At 35.0% G+C, this 26977-nt stretch overlaps 2 protein-coding genes across 2 annotated transcripts in view; one reads left to right on the top strand and one right to left on the bottom strand.

Annotated features, from left to right (window-relative positions):
* Ccdc73 (coiled-coil domain containing 73) overlaps positions 1-12793 on the top strand; it is a 97469-nt gene extending 84676 nt beyond the window's left edge. Inside the window, exons 10-14 of the mRNA XM_013019552.1 lie at positions 723-857; positions 2007-2196; positions 3101-4576; positions 7220-7353; positions 12406-12793. Of these exons, the coding sequence (XP_012875006.1) occupies positions 723-857; positions 2007-2196; positions 3101-4576; positions 7220-7353; positions 12406-12621 (2151 nt within the window). The 3' untranslated portion in view covers positions 12622-12793. The remainder of the gene's footprint in view (positions 1-722; positions 858-2006; positions 2197-3100; positions 4577-7219; positions 7354-12405) is intronic.
* Positions 12794-12948: 155 nt separating this feature from the next.
* Eif3m (eukaryotic translation initiation factor 3, subunit M) overlaps positions 12949-26977 on the bottom strand; it is an 18445-nt gene continuing 4416 nt past the window's right edge. The window contains exons 5-13 of the mRNA XM_013019551.1: positions 26295-26482; positions 25886-26009; positions 25629-25723; positions 21054-21137; positions 20467-20566; positions 19596-19677; positions 14948-15091; positions 13603-13663; positions 12949-13151 (exon numbers count right to left, since the gene is read on the bottom strand). Of these exons, the coding sequence (XP_012875005.1) occupies positions 13031-13151; positions 13603-13663; positions 14948-15091; positions 19596-19677; positions 20467-20566; positions 21054-21137; positions 25629-25723; positions 25886-26009; positions 26295-26482 (999 nt within the window). The 3' untranslated portion in view covers positions 12949-13030. The remainder of the gene's footprint in view (positions 13152-13602; positions 13664-14947; positions 15092-19595; positions 19678-20466; positions 20567-21053; positions 21138-25628; positions 25724-25885; positions 26010-26294; positions 26483-26977) is intronic.

Genomic DNA, 26977 nt, shown 5'->3' with positions numbered 1-26977 from the left:
AAAAAAAAAAAAAAAAAACGAAAAAAACAAAACAAAACAGGAATGGACAGGACAAGATAGTATTGTAAGCTTATACCTGCTGGCTTCTATAAGGAATGCTACACACATATATGAGATTTATGACTGCAGTTTAAAAAATTTTTAAGAGAATTATCATCCCTATGATAAAATGGTATTTTTCTCTTCAGACCTTGTCTCACATTTGATGGTGTTTGTATGAAAGAGTACTCCCCTAAGAAAAAGATTATGAAGTTTTATAGGTATAGATATAAATACAATGCAGACACTCCATGTCAGTTTCTACTGTACTGTTTAAAGGCTGTTCTTCATTGGATAATGTTACAATCTGTACATCCAATTTGCAACAATAAAAATATACATTCTTTTGGATTTTTATGACTGAAAGTAATATTGTTAGTAATAAGAAGAGGCTGTTTGGTGTAAGTATACAACCCTTGTATTTGGCTTTGGATTTTAATCCTGCCATTTTATATTTACCTGATCCTGGGTAAGTTACTTGCTTCAGTATCTCATAGTTTTTTTGAGTATATGATTATGTATAAAAGCTCAGTACATTTACATAAATGTTCTTTTTCAATATTAATAATGAATTCGTTACATATGGATATATGTATCTAGTTATTATCCTACAAAACTTGTATTACTATTTTTGGACAAAGCATACTTAAACGCTCACTCATTTGGGTTAAATGTTATTATAGGCTGAAGAACTTAATGGAGAAATAAATGATATTAAAAATACATTATCATCACTTAAAGAAACGCATAGTAAGTTACAAGAACATTACAACAAAGTATGTGATCAGAAAAAGTTTGAGGAAGAGAAGAAACTTCAGGTAAATTTCAAGGGTGTTGGGATATAAACTGTAGTTACCATCACTGATAATTTTCTCTTTGCTTATTATGTTTCTAAATTTCCAAAAATGGGTTTAAGGTTGAGGGGTGGCTGAAGTGGTAGGGTACCAGCCATGCGGGATAAGAATGAGTATAAGCATATTAGTTAACTTCTCTTCCATACAGTAAGACAAAGAGGGCTGGGAATGTGGTGTAGTGGTAGAGTGCTTGCCTAGCATGCATGAAGCCCTGGGTTCAATTCCTTTGTACTTCATAAATAGAAAAAGCTGGAAGTGGTGCTGTGGCTCAAGTGGTTGGGTGCTAGCCTTGAGAAAAAGAAGCTCACGGACAATGCCCAGGCCATGAGTTCAAGCCCCAGGACTGGCCAAAAACAAACAGAAAAACAGACAAAGATCAAGAGTCCTAATTTGGGGTATGGATTTCTAGTTGTCCCAGGACATATTTGTTGAAAATATCCTACTTTTTTATATTGTACCTTGGTAATTTCTTTAAAAATCAATTGATTAAATACATATGTGCCAATTTCAGGACCATTCAGTTTCATTGATATCTATATTTAAACCAGTACTACAATGTTTTTAAGAAATGGTAGCATTTTTAAGATGTCTTAGGATGTGGTATAAGCTCTTCAGTTCTGTTGTTTTATCAAAATTATTTTATCAGTGTTTAATTTTCATATTACTTTTAGAATCAGCTTATTCTTCTTCCTCTTTCTCCTTCATTTCCTTTTCCCCTTCTTTTCCCTTCCCTTTCTTTCTCTTTCATTCTAATCTTTCTTTTTCCTCTGTCTTTCATTTTTATCTTTTTTTTGAACTGGTTCTGGAACTTGAATTCAGAGCCTAGGCACTGTCCCCTCAGCTTATTTGCTCAAGGCTAGCACTCTATCACCAGAGCCACAGCTCCACTTCTAGCCTTTTAGTTGTTAATTGGAGATACGGTTCTCATGGACTTTCCTGCGTAGGCTGGCTTCAAACTGCAATCCTCAGATTGCCTTCTGCATAGCTAGGATTATAGGTATGAGCCATTGGTGCCCAGCTCAGTTCTACTTTTACCAGCAAAATTTACTCAAATGTAATATATTCTAAAAAGTCTTGTTCTACAGTAAAGTTGTCTTTTCCATTTTATACTAGAATGTTCCAGAAATAAATAATGAAAGAAGTGATGTATTAACTGAAAAGTCAGAAAGCATCATGTTACAGAAATACAAATCTGGACTTGAAATAAGGGAAGAAAATACTAAAAGTTTTTGTTCAGATACTGAATACAGGGAAGAAGCAGAAAAGATAGACCACTTACCAGTAGAAGAAACCACTACAGACGGTAACTTAAAGTTACACATATTCTACCTTGTATATTTGAGGGTTTTTTCCCCTACAAATAAAGGATCAGCAAAGTACCATGGTGGGTTGTCAATGGAATTTAGGGGAATAGCCTTTTAAGACTGTGTAGTATAGTTGGAGAAACTTTGTATGTCAACAAAGCATCATTGAAGCTCTTCCTTAAGTCAATATTTATAACACATATTTTTGTGGAAAGCTAGATTTCTGCATTGCTACCTCTGTTTCTTGTATTTTTGCTTTCATTTTTTGATGATGTGGGGATGTTCTAAATCAGCAATGCCTTTCTGAGAATAGAGCACTTTTCTTAATTCAAATGACCCATTACCAGTGATGTACTAATTCTTCCATCTTGAGAAAGACTTGTTTAAATATGCTGCTGATTGAAGGTGTTCAATCCTAGGCTGAAGAACCAACCACTTGGTGGAGATGTTGTAGAAAGAATGGTTGGACTAAAAAAGCCCTTCAAGACAATTTTGTATTCTATATTATGTTAACTATACTTAAGATTTGATATATACAGTTAGAACATAAATGAATAAAACGAATAGGATATACCTACAAATATATGCTACAGAATTTGAAAATATTTAAAGCATAGTAAATAAAAAAAGTAATGATTTTAGATTTGAAGCTAGCAATTCTAAATATTGTTAGACCTTGGCTGTTATAGAAATGAGAGTGTAACCTGTTAGAATACTTGTTTTAATTAAAGGATTCCAAGATTTAGGTAAAATGATGGCATAATATTTGTGCAATAATTGGCCAATAAAATATTTAAGGTTAAATGTTTTTGTTTTTTATAAAAATAGGTTAACACATATGTTTTATGAAAGAGTAAACTTTATTGTTCAACATAAAATTTTACTGTGTTCTCTTTATGACAGACTTACAGACTTTTGAAAAGAGCCTTAAGAATGAAATTAGTATGACGGTATCATCTCAGAGTAGAAATCAAAGTGAAATCTCTCTAAGCAAAACTTTCTTCATAGATAAAGTTGCAGTTAGTCAAGAACAAGCTTTGAATGTTACTGAATGTAGAAAATCAGTTACTACAGAAATCAAAGACAAGGAAGATTTGGAAAAAGGCAGTGGATATACAAATTTTAAATTACCACAGGATCCCTTTTCAGCCATGGATATGCTAATAGAAACAGAAAAGAGACACCCACGAGAAACAGAAGGATTAGGTCTTCAGCATACAGATGTGGGTGTACTTCTGGACATGGAAAATAACAGAGGATCAGTTGATAGTATTTTAGATGCTATGGCTCAGGAAAAAAATAATAAGGATGTTTCTCAGAATGAAACTTGCAAACAATTCATAATGCTTATAGGGACTCAAGAAAATGTTATGGAGAAGGAAAATTCAAATAGATACCAAAACAAAGCAGAACTGGATTTGTCTCAAGATGTAAAAATGAATCCCTCTCAGTGTGAATATAGCTTAAAGGATTCAAATAAAGTTAGATTAGATATTAAACTGTATAACAGAAAACAAATGCAACTGTTAAATAAAAAAAGTGAATGCAGCACATTACCTTTTAAACAAACTTCAAATTTCCACCAGGTCTCTCATGAGACTAAAGAAAAACCTGACCAGACTATTCCTTGTGATATAACAATCAACTGCCCCACTTCATCTGCTCCTTTTGCTAATTTGAAAGTGCTTAAAAATTCAGAAAACAATATTATGCTCAAGTTAGTGAAAACCAACTCAAGCCCTGAAGAAGGGACTGTAGGGGAAACTGTGAATAATACGCAAAACAGTCCATCTAAGAACTGTTTGGGATATGTGGAAAACAATGTAACCAGTTCCCATCTTCAGATTAACCATGAGAGCAAAGATTTGGAAACTTGTGCTCATGTGAAAACATCCACAGAATTACAGTTTTCCACTGAAAGACAGGTTGATGAAAATCAGATAACTGAAACTACAAAAAATAGTCCTTTTTTTGTCAATGTTAACAAAAGACAGCATACATTGTTAAAGAATACAGAGAAAACAGAGTCATTAAATGACATCATTTCAGAAAAAATGTACAATGAAGGTCAGCTGGAAGAATCGCATTCATTTCACATAAAACCATCTGAAGATTTAGTAAACAGGAGTGTAAGGTCATCCTTTGATTTTTCTACTTCAGATAAACAAATTGAGAAAACCCCAGTACACAGGAATTTAGATACTAGTCCTTGGTCAAAAGCAAATCAAAATGAAAGTCAAATAGTGAGTACTTTAACCTGTAGTATTCCTTTGTTGGTGAAGGAGAGACCAGCAGGTCCAACAGAAAACAAAAGGATCATGTCAGTGACTCCTTGTAAAAATGTTGGTATGGAGGATGATACAAAGGATAATCAGCCAGGTAAGAAAACCAGGGTATATCTTAGTTCTTAAAATTTGTTTTACTACTTCTTATTCTTGGTAAGAGCTTTCCAAATTGACTGTTTAAAATGAAAATACTTATTTTTTGTCTAAGCCTAATGTATTATATACATATGTAGATATGTAAAAGTTTGAAAGATTTAGATCTATAGAGATTTTTAAAACCTAAATCTAGGCCAGTATTACCAATGTGTACAATCACATTTAGAATTGTTAAGGGTTTTTTTTTTCTATCATGAAGGCATAATAGGTTTGGGTCATTAATTTTAAACTAGGATTAGTTACTTAATGACCTACTTTTGAATCTTCTTTTACTTTTTAGAACAGATGAATCTGAGGAGTTGGTAAGGTTCCTGACAATGTGCATGTTTATTCCTTTCCTATCTATCCTGTCAGCATCCTTAACTTCTTCCATCAAACACACATTTATATTTATTTCTTGTTTTGGTGTCAGTTTGGGGTCTTGAACTCAAGGCCTGGGCACTGTCCCTGAACAATTTCTGCTCACGGATTAGTATTCTGCCACTTGAACCACAGCTCCACTTCGGCTTTTTTGTTTAATTAGAAGTACATGTATCATGGACTTTCCTTCCTGGCTGGCTTTGAACCACCATCCTCAGATCTCAGCCTCCTGAGTAGGATTAAAGGTGTGAGCCACCTATGGTTGTCATTTTTCTTCCTTAGTTTTTTTTTTCCCTTGCAGTTTTTCTACTTGTTTCTATTCTTTTGCCAGCACCACAAATTTAGCTTGTTCTTGTTTTCTAATAGTACAACAGAAGAATTTTATGTTATTTACATCTGTTACTGTCTGAAATACTTTATATTGAATGCCTAAATACCTATGTACCTATATTAATACATTCAAATATTAAATAGCTTACGAGGATAGGGGGACTATTTTATTCTTAAAAAATGAGCACATGAAATGACATGTCTAAGCTTTCCTTTAAAATAATCCAGGTGCTGGGCACCAGTGGCTCATGCCTGTAATCCTAGCTACTCAGGAGGCTGAGATCTGAGGATCACAGTTCCCAGCCTAGGCATGGAAGTCTATGAGACTCTAATCTTCAATAAACCACTAGAAAACCGGAAGTGGCATTGTAGCTCAAGCAGTACAGTGCTCACCTTGAGCTGAAGAGTTGCAGGGACAGCGCCCAGGCTGAGTTCCAACCCCACTACTGAATAAATAAATAAATAAATAAAAATATTCCAGGAAAAAATAGAGTTAATTTGATCAATATGATTTAATGGGCTGAAGCTGGGTGATAGGTACACTGTGGCCTACGTTCTCTATTTTTATATGAATATTTTATATGAATATTTACAAACATTACATATGACTAGCTATAAACTGAAGATAAAAAGCAATGAGAAAAATGTTAATAAGTCTCATAATCAAGATTCTTGAGATTACATATTGAGATTTTTGAAAAATTTAATCTGTTTTTGATAGGCTCTTGCAAGGTAGTTCAAGCTGGCTTGAAACTCACAATACTGCCTCCACTTCAGTGCTGTGACTACAGGAGTAGCCACCATGTCCTCACTAATTTTAAGGAACTCTATTTAACAATGCACTTAGACCTGTTGAAGAAATGCAGTAAAATACAGTAAAAAAAATGCAGTAAAATATGGTCCTCTATAGGCTTTTAAAGAGAAAATTGAGAAAAAAATTAAAAAATATTTGGAGATTAAAAATAAAACAAATATGCCATGTTTACTAGCACAATAAAACAAAATGCTGAAATGTTAACTTCATTTCCCACACTATAATCTTGAATGTAAAGGATTATATATTAATGTGCAAAGATGAACATACACAAAATGACATTTGTAGTATTATGTTATTTTGTAACAAAATGTTTATTTTTTGCTGGTCCTGGGGCTTGAACTCAGGGCTTGGGCACTGTCCTCTCTTTGTGTTCAAGGCTAGCACTCTAGCACTTGAGCCACAGGACTCTGAGTAATTTGTTGGAGATAAGAGTCTCATGGACCTTACTGCCCAGGCTGGTTTCAAACCATGAGCCACTGATTCCCAGTGAAATGTTATTTTAGATTGTGTTAATTTTGAATTAAGTTCTGCCTCAGGGGCTGGCCTAATAAATATAAATTTTCCCAGTGCCATTTCAATGTTATAAGGAAAATATGAAAGACATCTAAAATTTTGAATTGAATTTGGAACGTTTATTAAGCATGGTATGTCTGTAACCTTTATAGTATGTTTCTTTAAATCAGTTTTATTTATTGAAGCTCGATGAACCTTTTATTTACCTTTCTAACCAGTCTTTGTGGAGTTATTTTGATAGCAGCTTCTTCAAATATAGTTTATAAACGTTCAGTCTTTCTCAATATTCTATATTGGTAAAATGGTCATTACAGAGTTGTTTACATGTGTAATACAGTAAACAGGAATAGGTAGCAATTTTCTGAGCTATTTTCTTTCAGAAGCTATTTATCCAATTTCACTTTTTAATGTGAAATTATGGTGACCAGCAGGTTTTAAGATTTGAAGTGAAAGGAAAAAAATATTTTCTAAATACAAGAGTATGGGAGAGAAAGTTCAGTTACTAAAATGAGTATCTAGAGAACAAAATTCAGTTGTTTCCATTTCCTCTTTGTCAATCAGACGCTACCAGCATTAACAGAGTTGCTGACACTTTGACTAACTGGAGTAACCATCCAGATCCCCAGGGGGAGCCCAGTGAAGAGAGGAATGCAGTTGCAAAAACTTTTTATGATTCTTCTTTTCCCACAGAACATGTAAGTCAATTAAAAATATTACTGAGCAGAACTTAGTGAGCTAATTCTATAGATATGTGTAGTACTGTATGTATCTGGATGCTTTAAGGCCTAACTGATCTCCAAAATAATATCAAGAGGGCAACACGGCACCATTTTTCACAGTTAAGGTTGATAGAAAACAGCAGGAAAAAGTCACAGTGTATAAATCAAATAGATAGAATCCAGCTTGTTTTGGAAAGGAGAGTATGATGACATCCTATTATTACTTGTACATTTTAGTCACATCAGTTTACAAATAGTACATTCTGAACACCCAAATATTTTTATTAACAAAGATGCCTAAAAATAAGCAAGTCAAGCTTAGCTGCTTTTGTTACACCTAGTTTAATTTATGTTATTTTTGGAAACTGAGGATTTTGAATTAGAATATAGAGTATGATAGGATAAAATAACTGAAATATAACATGATATATCCTAAGTATGGATGTATTAAGCAGAGTATTTGTAGAGGTCATATGACTCCTAACTAAATATAGTTGACAGGTTATTTGGCTAAATGTGAACGTTTTATTGTTTTCTGTTGCAAAATGTCAGCAAGAAAAAGTGTAGAGCTCAAAGTTTTCCAAAGAGTATGGGCAGTAACTGATTAGAAGGTGACTTCAAATGTTAGAAATGATTATATTTTAGAGGCACACTTTTTCCCGTAGCATAAAATGATAAAATCAACACATCCTTAGCAAATAACAGCTCTTTAAAAATGTATTTTTCCTTTTTTTGAATTGGAGAAATCTCAAATTAAGAACTGAAGCAAAAAATCAGGAATATCCTATCCTTTTCAAATTTTCATAACCAGACTTAGAGACAGAGGTCTACTTTCAACCTGGTATGTGTAAGTACTGACACAGGGTAGTTGGAGTCATAAATTTGGCATTAGCAAAACTATGTTTTCTTTTCTTGGAACAACTGGGTAAATCAGAGAATCAAGGAGAAAGTTTGAGATAAGAGCTAGATATCCCATACATCTTAGTGCAATGGAAATTTAAATATCTAGAAAGCCTATTTTTATAACTAACCTAATCGGGAAGTTCTGTGTCTAATTCCTGGTGTTCTTAACTGTAATTAATGCTGTTTCTGAGGCCTCAAAGAAATAGTCCCACATCCTGTAAGATAAATAACTCTTTTTCTACTTAATCCAAGGCGTGCAGTGATTTCCCAGGGTCATTTAGAGCTGATCTACAGCACACCCAGGCTAGATGGTTGGGTCTGAGTCAGATGTTACTGTGTTTTCCTCAACTATCATAGAAAACATTTCATTAAAAACAAAAACAAAAACAAAAAAAACCCACGCTGCTAAAAAATATAAAACACTGGCTAGACTGTTTTCTAAATATGCATATTAATGTTTGTTTTCTAAATATACATCTTAGTGTTTGTCAAGCACAATACTAAGCACTATATCCTAGGTTAAGCTTAAGTTACCAATATAATGTAGCTCAGTCCAGAAGTAGATCTTATGGAAGTAAAATCTGATTATAGCAAATCCACACTCAGTTGTCTTTTTTTGCCTTGTGGTGATAAAACTGAGCTGTTGAGGCAATTTGGCCTACAGTACCCCTTGTCTTTTGTGTGGGTAGGCAGTGCTGGCACTTAAACTTGGCCTTTGACTTGCTAGGCAGGCAGGCACTCAACAATTACTTGAGGCACACTACCAGACCTTTTTATCTTTTTTTTTTTTCTTTTTTAAGCTAGAGATTAAGCTTTTTGTCCAGGATGAGCCTCCTACCTCTACCACCAATATAGCTAGGATTATAGTTGTGAATCACCTGTAAAGTTTGTTGAGATGGGCTTGTTGCCTGAGCATGCTTCAAAACATGATCCTCCAGTTTTTGAGTAGCTCATGTTAAACCACCACTCCTGGCCTTATTATTTACATAGTTTGCAGACTATAAAGACAAGTGAATTTTATGCCAAGTGAATTTTTTTTCCAGCCAAAAAAGTTCTTTTTCACCGCATTCTTTCTGTAGTCTGTACAATTCTGTAAAACTTAATGTAGATACTAGGTGCGAATTCACTTTGTACATGTGAAAGCAGAACAGCTTGAAGTCTGTTTTCTTCTTGGGTCTGGTTGGTAGCCTGCTACTGTATTGATTATATTCAGGAATGAAAATGTAGAAAGGGCCTAGAGTAAGTCTATTCATTTCATATATTTAATCCCAGGCAGAAATAAATGAAATAGTATTAAAGCTATAAGAAATGTCAGGTAGGAAGCAGTAGGAAACAGCAAAATTTCTGAAGAAATATAGAAAGGGGAAGAGAAAGACATATGACAACATGACTGGCAATAGCTGGAACTAAAATTATTGCAGTAGGCTACAGGAACCTTAGTTATGGTAAATAGGAGAAATTTCATTAGGTAAGTAAAATCTTAATCTACATTCTACCTTGTTTCTTTAAGGTGAATCTCTGCTCCATTCCCCCACTATGTGGGTTGTTGAGGAAAAGAAATTAAAGCATATAGGTGTAAATATGTTCTTCCTTTTAATCAGAAATTAAAAAGCAAAAGAATCAAAATTTTTGGAAATTGCCAATTTGGTGGTAAAATAAGATTGAGTTTGAAAGATCATCAAGTTTTATATTTGATCTTTCTCTCATCTAATCTCACTATTATGTGGGTTTCTTAGAATCCATTTTGGTTCTGAGTTAAATAGGGTTTGTTGAATATTTAGGCCAGAATTACCAGAAATTCATACATTTATACACATTTTTACTCTATACCAGTTAGCTCTTTACAGTATTAAAATCTAGGATCTAAAAGAAGCTGAAAAAAACAAGGCTCATAAAGACTAAGACATGCCCAATCTCTTGGTCACCTTTTACGAATATGTTCTCAACCCAACTAGTGTCTGCATAATTTTTTAGGGAGTCAACTATAGCAATAGTTAGGGAACTGGTTAATTACAAACCATTCATTCGGTCATTCAGTGTGCCAGTACTGAGGCTTGAACTCAAGGCGTGGGTACTGTTCCTTAACTTTTGTGCTCAAGGCTGGCACTCTTATCATTTGAGCCACAGTTCCACTTCTGGCTTTTGGCTGGTTAATTGGAAATGTCTCATGAGCATTTCTGCCCAGGCTGGCTTTGAACTATGATTCTCACATATTGAGTCATGAGCCACCAGTGCCCAGCAGATCCTAACATTTAAAAATGAATTTATTACTCTAATTTCATATTAAGAATTAAAATGTTACTAAACTGCACTTTCACCAAACTGGAAAGATTTTAAAGCAGTGCTCAAAGGCCTTCACAAGAATTTATGGACAAATAACTAGTATAGCCTAGTTTCTGAAAGTGATCACTTTCTTAAATTGTAGGCATCCAATAGTATATTAAATTATAGGATATATGATGGAGTCCTCCTAACAGATCTGTAAGAAATAAGTAAATGCTAAAATTGTTTTAGTACTGCAATATAAACCTCATAAAAATATTTTTAAAAGACCAAAAGTTGATATCTATAATCATAGCTATTCAGAAAGCCAAATTCTTAAGGATTGAGATTTGAAACCAGCCCAGCCAGACAAAATGTCTAGACTCTTATCTCTAATTAACCAGCTAAAAGCCAGAACTGGAATCATGATTCCTGTGGTAGAGCATCAGCTGTGAGAGCTTGAAGAACTAAATTCAAGCCCCACTACTGACACATAACACACACAAACACACTTAAGTCTAGAAGATTTACACCAAAATGTTGAATGTTTGGGATCTTTAATGTGATTCTTACCCTGTTGTATTTTTTCTAAAACACACGTACATTTTTCTTATACGTAAAGCACAATAACTTATCTAAAAGGTATTTAGCAAAGATGAATACACTAAATCTGGGACTCTATCAGATTTTCACAGGAAATTACCTAAAAGTTATTTATTTTTTTCTTCAGTATTGGGGTTTGAATTTAGGGCCTCCATCTTACTATGCTAAATTCGCTACAGATGCTGAGGCACATCTCCAGACCTCTAATCTATTTTTGATTGGATAAACTGGAAGACAATTTCAACATTCAATAGAACATAGTTAAATTATTACAGTTAATAAAAGGGATTTTGTTTTTTTTGCTGCCACAGACAGTTGCTTATTAAAAGTTTCAAAGAGGGGCTGGGAAGGTGGCTCAGAGGTAGAGTGCTTGCCTTGCATGCATGAGGCCCTGGGTCCGACTCCTCAGCACCACATAAGCAAAAAAAAAGCCAGAAGTGGTGCTGTGGCTCTGGTAGAGCGCTAGCCTTGAGCTGAAGAGCTGAGGGACAGCGCCTAGGCCCAGAGTTCAGGCCCCACGACCGGACCCAAAAATAAATAAATAAAAGTTTCAAAGACCTCTAAAACTAGTCATAGGAAAAGGCAAGATAGAAAATTCTATAGAGATAAAAAATGCTAAAAAAAAAAGGGGAAAAAAAGACTTGTACGAAATGGTAAAATGTTGGTCTCAACATTTTGGGTAGTGAATTACAAATTTTAGTTTTTTATGTAGGTTTTTCTATTTTTAAATTTCTAACAAGTATTTTATTATTAGGAAAAAAGTCCTTACAATGAAGTTATTTTTTAAAAACATGGCATTTTATATGTAGCACTTGATGCAGTGTCTTGGAAGCATGCCAACTTTTAAATAAGTCATTGCATCTTCATGTTTCATCAACAATGGAGCTCAGAAATGAGAGGAAACATGAACAAGGAAAATTTGACCATTTACTTCCGTTTGAATGTTTAGGTTTCCACCAGTTTTGATAGAAGATACAAAAATAGACATGTTTGGAAAAGGTGTGAAAAATGAAACTAGATTTTACCTGTATAAATTTCTTTCATTGTAAACACAAGACTTTTAGAAATGTGGTATTCCTGGAACTGATTTTGCAGAGCTACCACATAAAAACACATATTCACACTGTACAGGATTTTATTGTGTGTGCTAAAACTACTAATGTCATTGTTAGCTACAGAGATGTTGGCTGTATTAAATACTGACAATTTAAGAGGCTTACCAGTTTTTTTCAAAGACAAAATAAATTCCATCTTTCTTAGGTAAAAGGAAAGGCTCTGATTTCACCTGTGCTACAAAGCCATTTTCAAGCAATCAAGGTTAAAGCTACTCTTGATCTGGCTGCCATTTCTGATGAAGATGATTGGCAGGATCATGTTACAAATCAACTAACTGAAATTGCAAATTTCCTAAATGCAGAAAATGACAACCAATCTAAAAAAAGAAAAGCAGAAGAGATGTTGGAAAAAATAGACTGAGTAATGTTGATAAATGCATTCACTGGTGAAATGATATGAGTGAAACACTGGCATAATTTTTATTGGAGTGAAAAACTTCATATAAAGCTACACAGTTGTCTTGAGTTTCCCTGTTTTTTGAATGTGATAGTTTTGTTATATATTTATTCTGCAAATATATCAATAATAATTTCTAGATTAGCTGAGTTAGCTGTTAGTATCCACATCCCCTTAATTAGCTTTATTTATTGTCTTCCCCTCTGCATGTAATTCTTTCCAAGTTATAATCTATAACTTTATAATTCCTGGAGTTTTCGATTATACTTTAACTTTGAGAGAACAAATGTCCAGACTATAAAAGATTTCAGTATATTTTACTAGGATTTCTTTTTTTTTCCCCCCAAAAGAACAAAATTATATGCATTAAATTTCAGGTATCAGAAAGACTCAAAAGGCTGTTTTTCACTTTGTTCAAGTTTTGTTTCCAAGCATTAAGTGTGTCATACAGTTGTTGCCACTGCTGTTTTCCAAATGTCCGATGTGTGCTATGACTAAAAATCAAAAAATTAAAACAAAGTATTAGTCAATCTTCTATCCTCTAGTATACTTTCATCATAGTACACACTTGAATCTACTTAAAAGCAAACCTTTAACAACAGATAATTTAAAATTAGAGAATTTAAAAATCAGATGCTTATTTAAAAAAATAGTTTTTGCCATATTGATTCTAAACCTATTCTCACCAACTACAAAAACAGACTCAAAAGTCATTAGTATTCTAGACAATGCTCAGTCATTAAATGAAATGTGCTGGAAAATAGGACTCTTTCATTAAATAAGCTAATCACATTCAGTTTGAACTTTAATAAAATTATGATAAACAGCCACTATTTAACTACAGTCAACAGAATACCACCTTGGTTCTCTAAATATTTTCATGAAATAAATGATCAGAATAAACTAAATGTTCTACAAAAAGCAGCAACATATTAAATATCTTACCTGACCACTACTTTTCTCTGGGTCTGATCAATTTTGCAGTAGACCATTTTAGTTCTCACTGCTGAAAAAATATTTTTCATAAGATATGTCATACAGAAACTTTCTAAGAAAGACAGTTAAGAGAAAACAAAATACAATAAAAATCTGCTTTGTTTTATAAAATAACTCTGTGAATCTTGTAAGAAAAGCAATATACTGCAATTAAGAGGAAGGTTATGTAATTGGCAGTCCTATGGCTGATGGGTCAATCTACTCAATTATTACTGTACAGTTTTAGGCTTCTAGTTATAGCTAGATTTCAGTTGCTCACACCTATAATCCTAGCAATTGGGGAGGCTGAGATCTGAGTACAAAGGTTCTGAGCCCGGCTAGGCAGACTGGAGAGGTTCACTGTAGTTAACTAGACAAAAGCCAGAAGTGGAGGTGTGCCTCAAGTAGTAGAGCACGACTTGTGAGGAGGAGTACAAGGACCCAGTACAGGAACTAGAACAAAAATAATTCCAGTTCTTCCTATAATTGTACACAGCAGGTGAAGTAAGTTCCTACTAAAGTTTTACTCTTTACTCTTAGATGACTATTGAGAGTTACATCATTAGAAATGATGTCAATGCCTCTATAGATTTTAATTTATTATCTTCCCAGCTTTTAAATAAAAAAATGGGGGAAAATTCTTGATTAACTCAATTACTTTATAATGTGATTGTTGAGGAGGAAATCTTATTTCTGACCTAATTATTAAAAAAAATTGGCAATGTTTAATATTTGCAAAGTATTTGCTATGTGCCAGGAACCATAATTTATCTACATTAATTCATTTAGAACTTAAAATTACAAGTGAATTCTTGCATAACCAACAAAGAAAATCTAGTCTTAAACCTAAATCTGATGCTAAATCTATGCTTTCAAACACCTAAAAGACTACGATTTATGCAATTTTAGAAAGTAGAACACCCAAACCAATGTCTGCTGAATTTTCAATCTACAAATGTATTTGCTTATCAATTAAACGTATATATTGGGGTGGGAAGTTGGCTCAGTGGTAGAGCGCTTGCCTTGCATATTTAAGGCCCTGGGTTCGATTTCTCAGTACCACATAAGCAGGAAAAAAAGCCAGAAGTGGCGCTGTGGCTCAAATGGTAGAGCGCTAGCCTTGAGCTGAAGAGCTCAGGGACAGCGCTCAGGCCCAGAGTTCAGGCCCCACGACCAGACCAAAAAATAAATAAAAATAAATAAAATGAACATATATATTTGCTACAAAACAATCTGCTTTGTTAACATAAGTTTCATTTCAAGGTAAAAATACAAGTTTCTACATAGTAAGAAAAAAAAGTTCTAGTTGTCTTACCATCAATAACAAAGGCTTCAACATCATCAGCTCCAATCTGAAGTTCTTGCTGCATTGTATCAAAAGAAATTTCTTTATTTTCTACTGCCATTCCCATAAAAGTAAGCAGTCTCATTTTTGCCATGTTCTGTTCATGTAACAGGCCTGAATAACACAATAGTGAAACTTGTTGAGTACCTAAATTAATGAAACATCTACACAATTATAACTCTTCGAGTTAAGCTGTAGAAATCACTGAGCCTTTAGAATAAAGTTATTTTTACAAACCATGAACTGACATTATAGTGTTTAAAACTTATTTTCAAAATTGGAAAGGAGGGAGGGGAAGAACAGGAATATGGTTGAGGGGTGAATTTGTTTGGTATATGTATAGATATATGGATATACCATAACACCTCCCCGATAATTTTTACAAATGCATTATACACACACACTTATTTTTTGTAACGTTTCTTTTCATTTAACATTCTTAACATTTTCATTTTCAGTTATAAAAATACTTCATTTCCTGTTATGCTACTCTGGATCTAATATTAAAAATCAAAACTTGCCAAAAATGTGCTCAGTATTTGTAACATACATACATATATTACATAAGTATATATGCAGTTATAGGCCAATATACTTTAATACTGGATAAAATTATCTGTTCCTTATAAGGAAAAAAGTAGGAAACTATATCAAAGTTTGTGTTATAATTTCTAATGAAACATGCTGTCGTAGTTAAGTGTAGGAAGAAAGTTTAAAAATATGATTCTTTTACTTTAAAAAACAAAACCAAAGAGAGTAAATGACTAACTTAAAGTTACAAAGTCAGCAGCTGTCCAAGGCCTAGAACTTAGGTCCATTTATAAAACAAAGCACTTAAAAGAAAAAATAATTTTTTTTTTTGTCGGTCGTGGGACTTGAACTCTGGGCCTAGGCGCTGTCCCTCAGGTCTTCAGCTCAAGGCAAGCGCTCTACCACTTGAGCTACAGCGCCACTTCCGATTTTCTGGTGGTTTATTGGAGATAGGAGTCTCACGGTCTCTCCTGCCCGGGCTGGCTTTGAACCGCGATCCTCAGATCTCAGCCTCCTGAGTAGCTAGGATTACAGGCGTGAGCCACCAGCGCCCGGCAAGAAAAAATAATTTAAAAATTCTACATATCTAAATTATATCATGGTTCCAAGCTGAAACAATTAAAGTATATCTTATATATTTGTTCTAATGGTATTACAAAAATTTTTAAACGAATACAGATTTGCATGTTCCTTTTTTCAACTTTGAAATTACATAAACTCAGCAAATGGTCATTATCAGTCTAAGTCTGTATTGCTAAAAAAGTTCTATGTCTGAGCACTCTCTAAAATGAAATTTATAACATTCATTTATTAGAGAAACCTCATTAATGTAGCACATGATCATCTGTTAATTAGCTGTAATTATGATACAGACTTCCTATTTGGCACAGATTCAACAAAAAACATGATCATCATAACTCAAATGAATGAGGTGCAAAAGTAAGTATTGTTAACTGGGTTTAATGGTAATCTACAAGCATCAAAAAAATCAATTAGTGCACATTAACCCTAATTAACAAATGCAAATCAGATGCTGATTAACTTTCTGAAGCAAGAAGGTAACAATTGGATAAGACCAGATTACATGTGGACATGTTAGGGCAATTCAGTTGACACAAGATAATGATACTACTGCCCCAAGTTGTCAGTGTTAATAAAAAAATACATGCTTTAACACCCTGATACCACCTGTGGAATCAACTTTCAGCTGTAACAAATGCTTACTACATTAAGAACCCCAAACATAAACTTTTAATGAAATGTTTTCTCCAAGGCATTTTAATATGAACAAATTGCTAATAGAAGATTCTTAATTTGCGTAGATGTTCAAAATCAAACAGATTAGGGAATCTGATTTCTAGCTGGCACAATAAGTTAGCAATGTTAGGAATTTTTTCCTATCAATAATATGTAATAATAATTATATAAAAATAAAACATTACAGAAGCTCAAAAATTCCTAAATATTCTACTTCTATGGGCATATATCTTCTTTGAATATGACAAAATGAGTTGAAGCTTCTGACATTTCTAAAATCCAATTAAAAGTATTCTTTAAATTCCACTGTTACTTTGTATAGGTACAACCTTAATGCAAGTGAAATAAGCGTATCAGAGGGATGAAGATTATTTCTAGGATAAACTATATAAAATTCTTATCTATTTTACATGTGGAAACTTATGTCTAAAAACACTTCAAATAAATGCTTAAAGTAACTACTTTAAAATAAACCAAATTTAAAGCCTCTTGTGCTTTTGTTCTAACCATCAAACTGTTAAGCAAGCAGGTGGTATGAGTTAAAGATTTACAGGAAGCTTTATTTGTTTCATAAAACTAGAATACTACCTTCAAAGAGGAAGGCACAATGTTGTGTGTCATATTTCAATTTTAAAGTTATAAAAAATCTAATTTTATGGAAACATTTATTCATTACTAATATGTCAAGAGCTTAATGCAGTAATAAAAAAATGTGCACCATTGAGCAATTTCTGCATTGTCACTGACCCGTCTTAAAATGCTGCAATATAGAAAACGCAGTTTTAATGCATGCAATAGCTTATGAACCCGTGCTCCTTTGAAACAGTCAATTACACATCAATGGGGGAGTGTCAAAGTGTTAATTACTACTCCTTTTGCCTTGGTGCGTAAATAAAGAGGATGCTGACATTAACATTCCATCACACAGCTTCATGCCACAAAGCAAATTAACTGGGACAGAATGTGGTTTTCTGGGTCTGGTGCACTTGGCAAAGCATTCTACACGCTTTTGCATCTATTTAAATCTTTGTTATATTTCAACTGCCTTACTATCAAATAAATCAATCTTTCCCAATCCCAATGGCTGCACAGATTTACAGATGACAGGAATTAAGTCTGGTCAAGTCTAGGCTAAGTCTAGTCAAGTAGATTATAATTATACTCTTCTTCATCTACACCTCAACCAAGAAAGTTATAATTCAGTTTTAATATGAAACATAGTCAACCTCTAAGGGATTTTGGTTATTGCCTAACAGAAAAATAAGCCCATTAGTTTCATAGTTGATGATCTTGTCAAAAAACTGACAAAACAAACACAAAAACTTAGTAGTTTTACAATTAGAATCTGTAAAGCTGCAACTTTTCTAAGTAGTCTGTAATTTTAAAAAAATCTCTGAAAGACAATGAAAATACTGAAGGTATTCAATTTTCTGAGATCTGATGAATTAAGGTAATGAAATTCAAAGATCTAAATCAGAATTTTTATACTGTCTTCAACAAAATGGAGGCCAGCAACGTTTCTATTGAAATAGAGTAAAATCAATACATACTCATTTCTATTTCTTTAGATCTAATTAATAATGGTACATACTTCTGTAATTCTTAAATTTTGGGCAGATGGGTCATGATGATGGATGAGGTGGGGTAATGGGTGAAGGGAGTTGGGTGGGAGGGAATGTGTAGGTAGTGTCCAAGCAAGAATGAAATACTGTGGAGGGAAAAGAACTGTTACAGTCTTTTAACTACATCTATTAAGAACAAATAGCAGTCAAAAATATAAATCACAATGTATCTAGAGAATGTTGCACACGCATACATATGTACATACATATACACACTCTTTAAACAACTTTATTTTTGTTGGTTGTGGGGCCTGAACTCTGGGTCTGGGCACTGGTCTATCAGCTCTTCAGTTCAAGGCTAGCGCTCTACCATTTGAGCCACTTCCACTTTTCTGCTTTTGTGGTGCTAACGAACTGAACCAGGGCCTCATGCATGCAAGGTAAGCACTCTACCACTGAGCCATCTTCCCAGCCCCATAAACAACTTTTTTTTTTTAATTGTGAAAATACAATTACATGGGCAAGGTAATGAATACATTTTTTTTTTTTTGCTGGTCATGGGGCCTAAACTCTGAGCCTGGGCACTGTCCCTTAGCTCTTCAGTTCAAGGCTAGTGCTATACCACTTGAGCCATAGCGCCACTTCCAGATTTTTCTGCTTATGTGGTGCTGAGGAATCGAATCTAGGGCCTCATGCATGCAAGGCAAGCACTCTACCACTGAGCTACCTTCCCAGCCCCTGAATACATTTCTTATCAAGCACTGTTGCCTCCTCCTTTGTTTCCCCTTCCCATCTCCCCCCACGCCCCCCCCCATTATAACTAAAGTAAAAATTCTTTCAATTACTTTTCTGCACCTCTCACAAATTTTAAAAACACATTATTAATGAAACTATTTTTATCTGTCTCTTTTCTAAACACACCTTTTTTTTTTTTTGCTAGAATTTAATGAGAATCACAGTAATGCAGAGTTAGAAGGGCCTAAAGACTTCATGGAAGTGAAAAAGATCCAGGTTATTTACCTGCTAGTTTCCTGCTCTTGTCTAAAAAAATTTTTTTTTAAATGCTGTTTATATCCTTGTTTCTGGTTCCTAATTCATCCTTAGGTCATCTTTTCAACTGTTAATGTAGGTCCCTGTTCTATAACACAGCACTCATTAGGGTAATCTACATATAAAGCCTGAAGTATATTTGCAGGGTCTCACAGTGGACAACTTTTACAGAGTAGCATGATCCCATCTTTCTATCTCATCAAAATCCCAAAACTTACCAAGTGAATCAATGAAGTCTTTATTATTCTGATAAAATTTGACATAGGATGCCAATTTAGCACTCACAAAAATGGTTAAAAGCTAAAAAGAGACAAGGAAAAGAAGCCATTAAAACGGAATTAAGACTCACAATCAAGGTTCCTCCCCCGCCCCACACTGACCTAATAAGAAAATATTTTAGGGAAGAATCAGTGGTTTCATCAGATTACCATTCAAGTCATCTACTTTCATATAGCTCATTAATATGCTATGAGCAATTAAGGATGGTGTGAATGGAACAACTCAATGGAAAATAATCAAAAAAGTATTTATACTTGCATTTCAAAAGTATGTTTACAAGGGTTTTTCGGTTTATTTTTGAGAGGGTCTTGGAAGGTAGCCCAGATTGGCATTGAGCTTGCAAGCCTCTACCTTCAGCCTTCTAACTGTTGTGATTATAGGAAAGTATTACATGGTTGTTTATGGCTGGGTTTTTTTTTTTTTGGTGGTTAACTGGAGATAAGAGTCTTACACACTGGCTTTGAATTGCAATATTCAGATCTCAAGATTCCCAAGTAGCTAGAATTACAGCATAAACCATGTAGCAACTGGCTTATGATAAAATATTAGATGTATCTTCCCAATTTGGAAGTAATTCAAAGAAGAATGTACTATCAAAGTTCATAATGGACTAAGGAGATGATGGTAAGGAAGAATAGCACTGTTTTTAGTGGTGGAGAAGACGTGGGCCTAAATAGCAGCCTGATCTGGATATAAAGGCAGTAGGATCTCTCTAGTAGTTATATCAATCAATGCAAACAGAAGTCTAATGCAAACTTATTGCTCCAGCATGTAACGTTTTGGAAAAAAGAGACTTGAACAACTACTTACATCATGAATAAGCTCGCCTTCCAAAAACTTGACTGGTTTTAAAGTAAGAAGATGGTCAAAGAGAAATGCATTTGGATCTTTCAGTGCTCGTACAATACACCTTAGTTAGAAAACAAAACAAAAAGGCATGATCAGAATATTGAAATTCTAACCATATATACTTTTGCAAATCACAAAATATTTTCAATAAACCAAGAATCTAATATACAACACTACAAGAAAGGTTCAAGAGGTTCAAATAGGCTTATAAATATTTAAAATGCAGATATACTTGTTTTAATATGATGAAATAAAATAGATGGCAGACAAACAAGCTGAGGAGAAAGCACCAAGGTGAACAGAGAGCAAGCAGCAGCACCTTGCCTTGTACCATATGTCAAGTGCTTTATAGGCTTCTCATAAGTCATCCCTCCAACACTGACACATACAATATCATCATGCCTATTTGTCATCATTTAGAAAGAAGCCCAAAAAGAACAAGTAACTTCTCAGCAAGTTCTAAATAAGGTATGGAGCAAAATTTTGAATGTGGCAGTTCAGCCTGTAAGGCCCATACTTGTTCTCACCAGAGCAAAGCTTAATATTACCTGTGGGCATCAACTCGAGCCTGGGAAGCATTGTCTTCTGTGTAACTTCCAAGCAATTCCACCATGACTTTTGAAGCAGCATCACTAAAAAGAAATACTGCTTTAGGAACTGAATGTTACTGTCAAGCAGTTAAAAGTACATGACAAGACCTGTAATGGTATATAATAGAGAACAAGACACAGTCCCTGTCTACAAAAGAGAAGGAAAAAAAAGAAGTAATAATCATGGCACTTCCCTTTTAATATGAAAGTCTAGATAAAACTAAGGGGAAAATAACTAATGAGTAAATGCTATCAAGGAAATAAATGGTGAAGTAACAAAAGTCACAAGAAAAGTAGAAAGGGAAGATTGCTTTATCAAGTGAGCAGGAAGTCTCTCTCAAGAAATGACAAGTAAATAGAGACCCAAGGTATAAAATATCCCTCATTATTCTTGACTTGGCTGTGTAAAAAGCTATTGGTGGAAGGTGGGGGAAGATGATTTTCCAGAATGAGAGAAGACTGAACTAAAGGCACAGGATGGGAAACTGTTGAGACAAGGATGGCAGCTGAACCAACATCAAATATTTACAGAACTGTTTAAGCTATCTCTCCAATTAAATTAGCCTTAGAATTATACACACGATCAATGATTTCTGCCAAGAAGAGGATAAAGTAGCTAAATACATTCATTTCACTTGAACTCAGAAAATTGTTTCTCTTCACCCTTCATTACTTCCTTTAACCGATGAATCTTGAGCTAGTTCAGAAAGCTCTGCTGTAGTGGGAGAAAACAGACCTGGGTTTCTCTAAAACACTTTTTTCTTCACATCTGCATCAACTATTGTCTTTAATTCCAGTTCCTTCTTTGGGTGTCACTCCACCCACCCAGTGCCCATTATGTGCTGAATATTCTTGGGAGTGCAAAGGTTGACAAAGTTCTTTGTTTTCATTGAACCTGCACCTATATTTAACAAAGGGCATTCAATGCTCTCATAAAAATGCAGTGTTTGGCCAGGCGCTGGTGGCTCATACCTGTAATCCTAACTACTCAGGAGGCTGAGAAGTGAGGATCGTGGTTCAGAGCCAGCTTGGGCAGGAAAGTCTGGGACTCTTATCTCCAATAAACCCAGAAAACTGGAACTGGCATTGTGACTCAAGTGGTAGAGTGCCTGCCTTGAGCTCAAGGACAGTGCCCAGGCCTAGAGTTCAAACCCCATGACTGACAAAGAAATAAAAATACGGTGCTATAAAAAGAACTGAGCCTCAAAAAGGAATGTTTCAGGCAGAAATGAAGTTGTATGGACTAGATCGTGTCTAACAAGGACATATTTTCTGAAACAGGGAGTCAATATTTTAGGTTTTGTAGGCTGAGATCTCTGCTGCACCTACCTACTCAACTTGACAAAAGACAGTACAGAAATGACTCAGCACATGTGTTACCCATAAGACTTCATGGACACCAAAATATGGTATCCATATAATGTTCTCATCATGTAATATTACTCTTGCTTTGATTATAAACTGCCAGTGCTAGTGGCTCACACTTGTAATCCCAGCTACTCAGGAAGCTGATATCTGAGTATCACGAAGCTAGCCAAAGCAGGAAAGTCCATGAGATTCTTTATCTCCAATTTACCATTCCAAAACCATAAGTGGAGCTGAGGCTCAAAAGTGGCAGAGCATTAGTCTTGAGCACAAAAGCTCAGGGACAGTGTTCAAGCCCCATAACCAACAAAAGTAATTAAATAAAAAACATTCTTAGCTTGTGGGCCATCCATAGGTGCCATTAACTATCCAGCTGGGAAAGGTCATGGTGGTGTGTCCCGGACACAGGTTCATTATGTCAAGGTGATGTAACAAGAGAAGGTAGGTGGGGTGGGGTATGTGTGTTAACACAGAGGAAAGCTGAGGGACTATTCATATAAAGCTTTTGTAGTCTGTTACTGAGCCATCCAAAAATGATTTTCATCACTTTCACCAAGCTGAGGCCCCAGAGAGGCCTTGTACCCTATATTAAGAATTTGTACTATAACCTGGAGAAAGTGAATATCCAAGGAATATGCTGAAGTTTACAACAGCAGTGGCTGCCCAGTGAAGACCTGTGACAAGCTCAGAGATAGTACTGGTTTATAGAGAGGTAATTACTGTGAAGGCAGAAATAACCAAATATGGTACTTTCAATAAGAAGATGAAGGAGGCAGGGGGTGTATATGTTAAGGATGATATGAGATTGACCATGTGCTAGTAAGAACACAGAGACTTCACTTGCAGAAGTGAACGCTAAATTCATTTTGATTACATTGAGTTTGTGGCACCTCTGGGCCACATGCAGACAGAAACAGGAGGCAGTTGATATACAGATCTGAAGCTTGGAAGGTCAGTCTGGGTTCAAAACCTAGACTGTTACTCTGTAGGTGATAGAGGCCATGGGAACATGTCAGATGACCCAGGAAAAGGGAGCCAAGTGAGCAGAAAGGTTCTAGGCTGACAGCTTGTTTAATACCAATCATCTAAGGAATAAGACCAGTCATTTACAAAGGTACCAAAATGAACTGTCAAAAGAGGTGGAGAAAACTAGCACAGTGGGAATCAGCCAAGAGAAGAGCTTTTGAGGGAAAAGGGGTACAATACTGTTGAAAGGCCAGGACTGGGTCTACAGAATGTCCACTGGGCTGTATCTGTTCTTACAGGACCTGAAATTCAAATACTGCAAACTAATTTTCACTTCAGAAAACTAGAGGAAAGTCAAAGGTGTTATACTTGGAAAGTGTTACGATAATTTCATGTGACTGTCATATACTCTGTAGTTCAAACTATCACTTCATATTATTGTCTTGTGTGTCTGACTTTTTGCCACTGTTAGTTTTGGGAATAGTCATTCTCCCAACAAATATATATCATTTGTCTACCAGAGTCATGTACTGTTCTAGTAACAAAGCAAAATCCCTACCATCATGAAACTTATGTTCTTGTGGGGATAGTAAACATTAAATATTTAGGATGCTTGTTAGTAATAGCTAGCACAATGGAAAAATAATACAATAGGGATGGAGTGGTGCTGTTAGCTAGCTACTAGGAAGTGTTTCTCACAACAACTAACTAGATGTGAACAGGGTAGGGGTGGGGCAGGAAGCAACATGGATACAAACAATTTACTATAGAAGAGTGAGTACTATGGTGCTGGAGTTGACTGTCTTTTCCTCTAAATAAAGCCATTAAAAGATTCTCTGTAGAAAGGAAACTATTTTTTTCTGTTGGTATTGAGTTTGACCTCAGGTCCTTGTGCTAGCTTGACAGGCCCTGCACTACTTGAAAGTTGCTTCTGGTCCTTTTTAGTTTTTTGTTTAGTTTTAGTAAAAATTATTGCCTCTATAGGCCTGCACCAAAATCATGTCTATACTTCCTGTATAATTTGGATGGCAGGTGTCCACCATTGTGCTTAGCTTGTTGAATTAAGATGAGGTCTCACTTTTTTGTTCAGGATGGCCTCAAAGTGCTATCCTCCTGATCTTTGCCTCTGAAGTAAGTGTGATTACAGGCTTGAGCCACCACATCTAGCTTTTACATGGTCACTGTTCTTGCTGATACTAATACATTAAACATTTTGGCACTAAAAGCTAGCATAAAACTTATCTGAGAAAACTAAAAAGCTGGGTCTGGCTGGGTTGATGGTGCCTCACACCTGTAATGTTAGTTACTCAGAAGGCTGAAATCTGAGGATTACAGTTTAAAGCCAGCCCAGGCAGGAAAGTCCAGGAGACTCTTCTCTCCAATTAAGCACCAAAAAAGCTGGAAGTAGACCTGTGGCTCAAGTAGCAGAGAGCTAGCATTTGTTGGCATTCTAAAAGTACATATAAAGAATAATAAATATTGTAGGAATAGGTTTGTCTTTTTTTGAGTAGAACTCAGGTTTTGAACTCAGGGCCTTCCACTGGCTAGGCAATGCCTAGCAGTTGCCTCCAAGTTGCTGAGTAATGCCTCCAGTCTTCTTGGCACTGATTATTTGGAGACATGGTCTTGCTTTTCTCCCAGATTCATACCTGTCCTGAAATCCACCTGTTTTAGGCTTCCTGTCATTACTGGGATAACAGACATGCATCATCACATGCAGCTTTCTTCCTGTTTTAGTGAGTTGCATGGACTTCTCTGCTCTGGCTGGCCTGGCACACAACCCTCCAGATCTCAATCTCTCAAGTTGTTAAGATTACAGGCATTAGCCATTGGCATCCAGCTGTGAGAACCTCTGACTGATGTACCCTCACTACCACTCAACAAAAGCAACAGCATGACTGTACTAAGATATGAAAGCACCATTAATTAAACCAGTCAAATGTCACACAGAGTTTTGGAATTAACAACCGTACTAGTTCCAAAACAAAAGCAAGTGTTGGCTTTTACAAGTTTACAGATGAGGTAAAACACTTTAATCTCTGCAACTATCTTTTAATTTAGAAGGTACAATTTATAGAAATAGGTTTATAACAACTGTGGAGAACAAAGTAGAATAAAAATGACTGGCCTTACTAGTCTTCAAAAACTACACCCACCTATTTATATTCCCTATTAAGTTGTAAGTTCACTACTTCTGAATACCTTTTCTTACAATCCACAAGTGCCTCATAAAGTAGTCTTAAAAGGGTGTGCTTCTTTTCAGTGGTGAGATTCCAGTCAGAAATCCATTTTCTCACCTACAATGAGATTCACAACAGGAGAAAACTTAGTATCATGGCAGAGTGCATTTTCACAACTTAAAGATAACATTTAGGATACAAAAAAACAGATTATTATTTTAGCTACAATATAAAACTACATTTTGTATTAGCAGAGCAAGTGTTCCATAAGTAACTCACTTGATCCAGCTCAGTTGGAATGTACTGGATGGCCCCACAAGATGCAGCCACTTTAATGAGGCTGCAGTACACGGTGTATCTTACAGGAGTATTCTTATCCATCCCATGAAAAAGGTTGCTTAGCCTGGTTAACAAGTAAAACAGTGTTTAAGATGAGACACCACCATATTAAGTTCAGTTATTTGCTCTCACAACAAACTTGAGTAATAGTAATAATAATAGTAATAGTAATAATAGTAATTTCCCTATTGTCAAGGAAGGAATTAAGATACACAAAAGTTAAGTGACTACCCAAGGTCACAACTAGTAAGAGCCATAGCTGACAGTCAAAGTTTCAAAAATTTTTGCTTTTAGTCATTAAAAGGTAGTGCCATAAAAACAGACAGGCCTCTTTCAGATCTTAACTTACAGCTGCAGTCTCAGAGATGGGCGCTCGCCTTCCCGAAACTTAACCAGCTTTTCACATAGGCTCTCAATCAATGCTTCTTGCTTGTCTGGTTCCAGGATCAACAGGAGTGATACCACGCTGTTCATCACACTTTCAACATCTACACAAGTACCAATAACACAACAGTGATGCTCTAATACGAAATGTGTCTAATAAGCATTCTCATAATAATGAAAAAATTATACTTGACATTAAAATATGTCGTTTGGTTACTTACTATGAAACAGTACTAGAGGGCTCTTTTCTGTCAATGGAAAGCTGCAAACATAGAGTATTATGAATTCAATCTAAATAAGCATTGTTGCTCAGCAACATTCAGAAAGCAGTGTGTGTATTTTATAAAAGACAGCAACTGCTAGCTAAGTTTTGGTTTCTAACCAGTAAAAGATAGGTGACATACATGTCCATATACAAACTTCTATAAGATTTTACTGGCAGGTATTCAATGATAAAGGTATTATTTGTTAGGTTTTAGGTCAGAATGCTGTCTGAATTGAGGAAAACCTGGTACTTATGTAAAGAATTATTCAGAAAAGAAAGCTATTAATTTTCTGGTTAAATGATTTATTTTCAGGTATTACAGATATTATTCCAATGCCAATCTTACCACAGTGCCATTTCTGGCTTTTTTTTTTTTTTTTTTT

The sequence above is a fragment of the Dipodomys ordii genome, unplaced genomic scaffold (genome assembly GCF_000151885.1).
Source record: "Dipodomys ordii isolate 6190 unplaced genomic scaffold, Dord_2.0 Scaffold46, whole genome shotgun sequence".
Classification (NCBI taxonomy): Eukaryota; Metazoa; Chordata; class Mammalia; order Rodentia; family Heteromyidae; genus Dipodomys; species Dipodomys ordii.
This window is presented reverse-complemented; position numbering and strand designations above follow the sequence as displayed.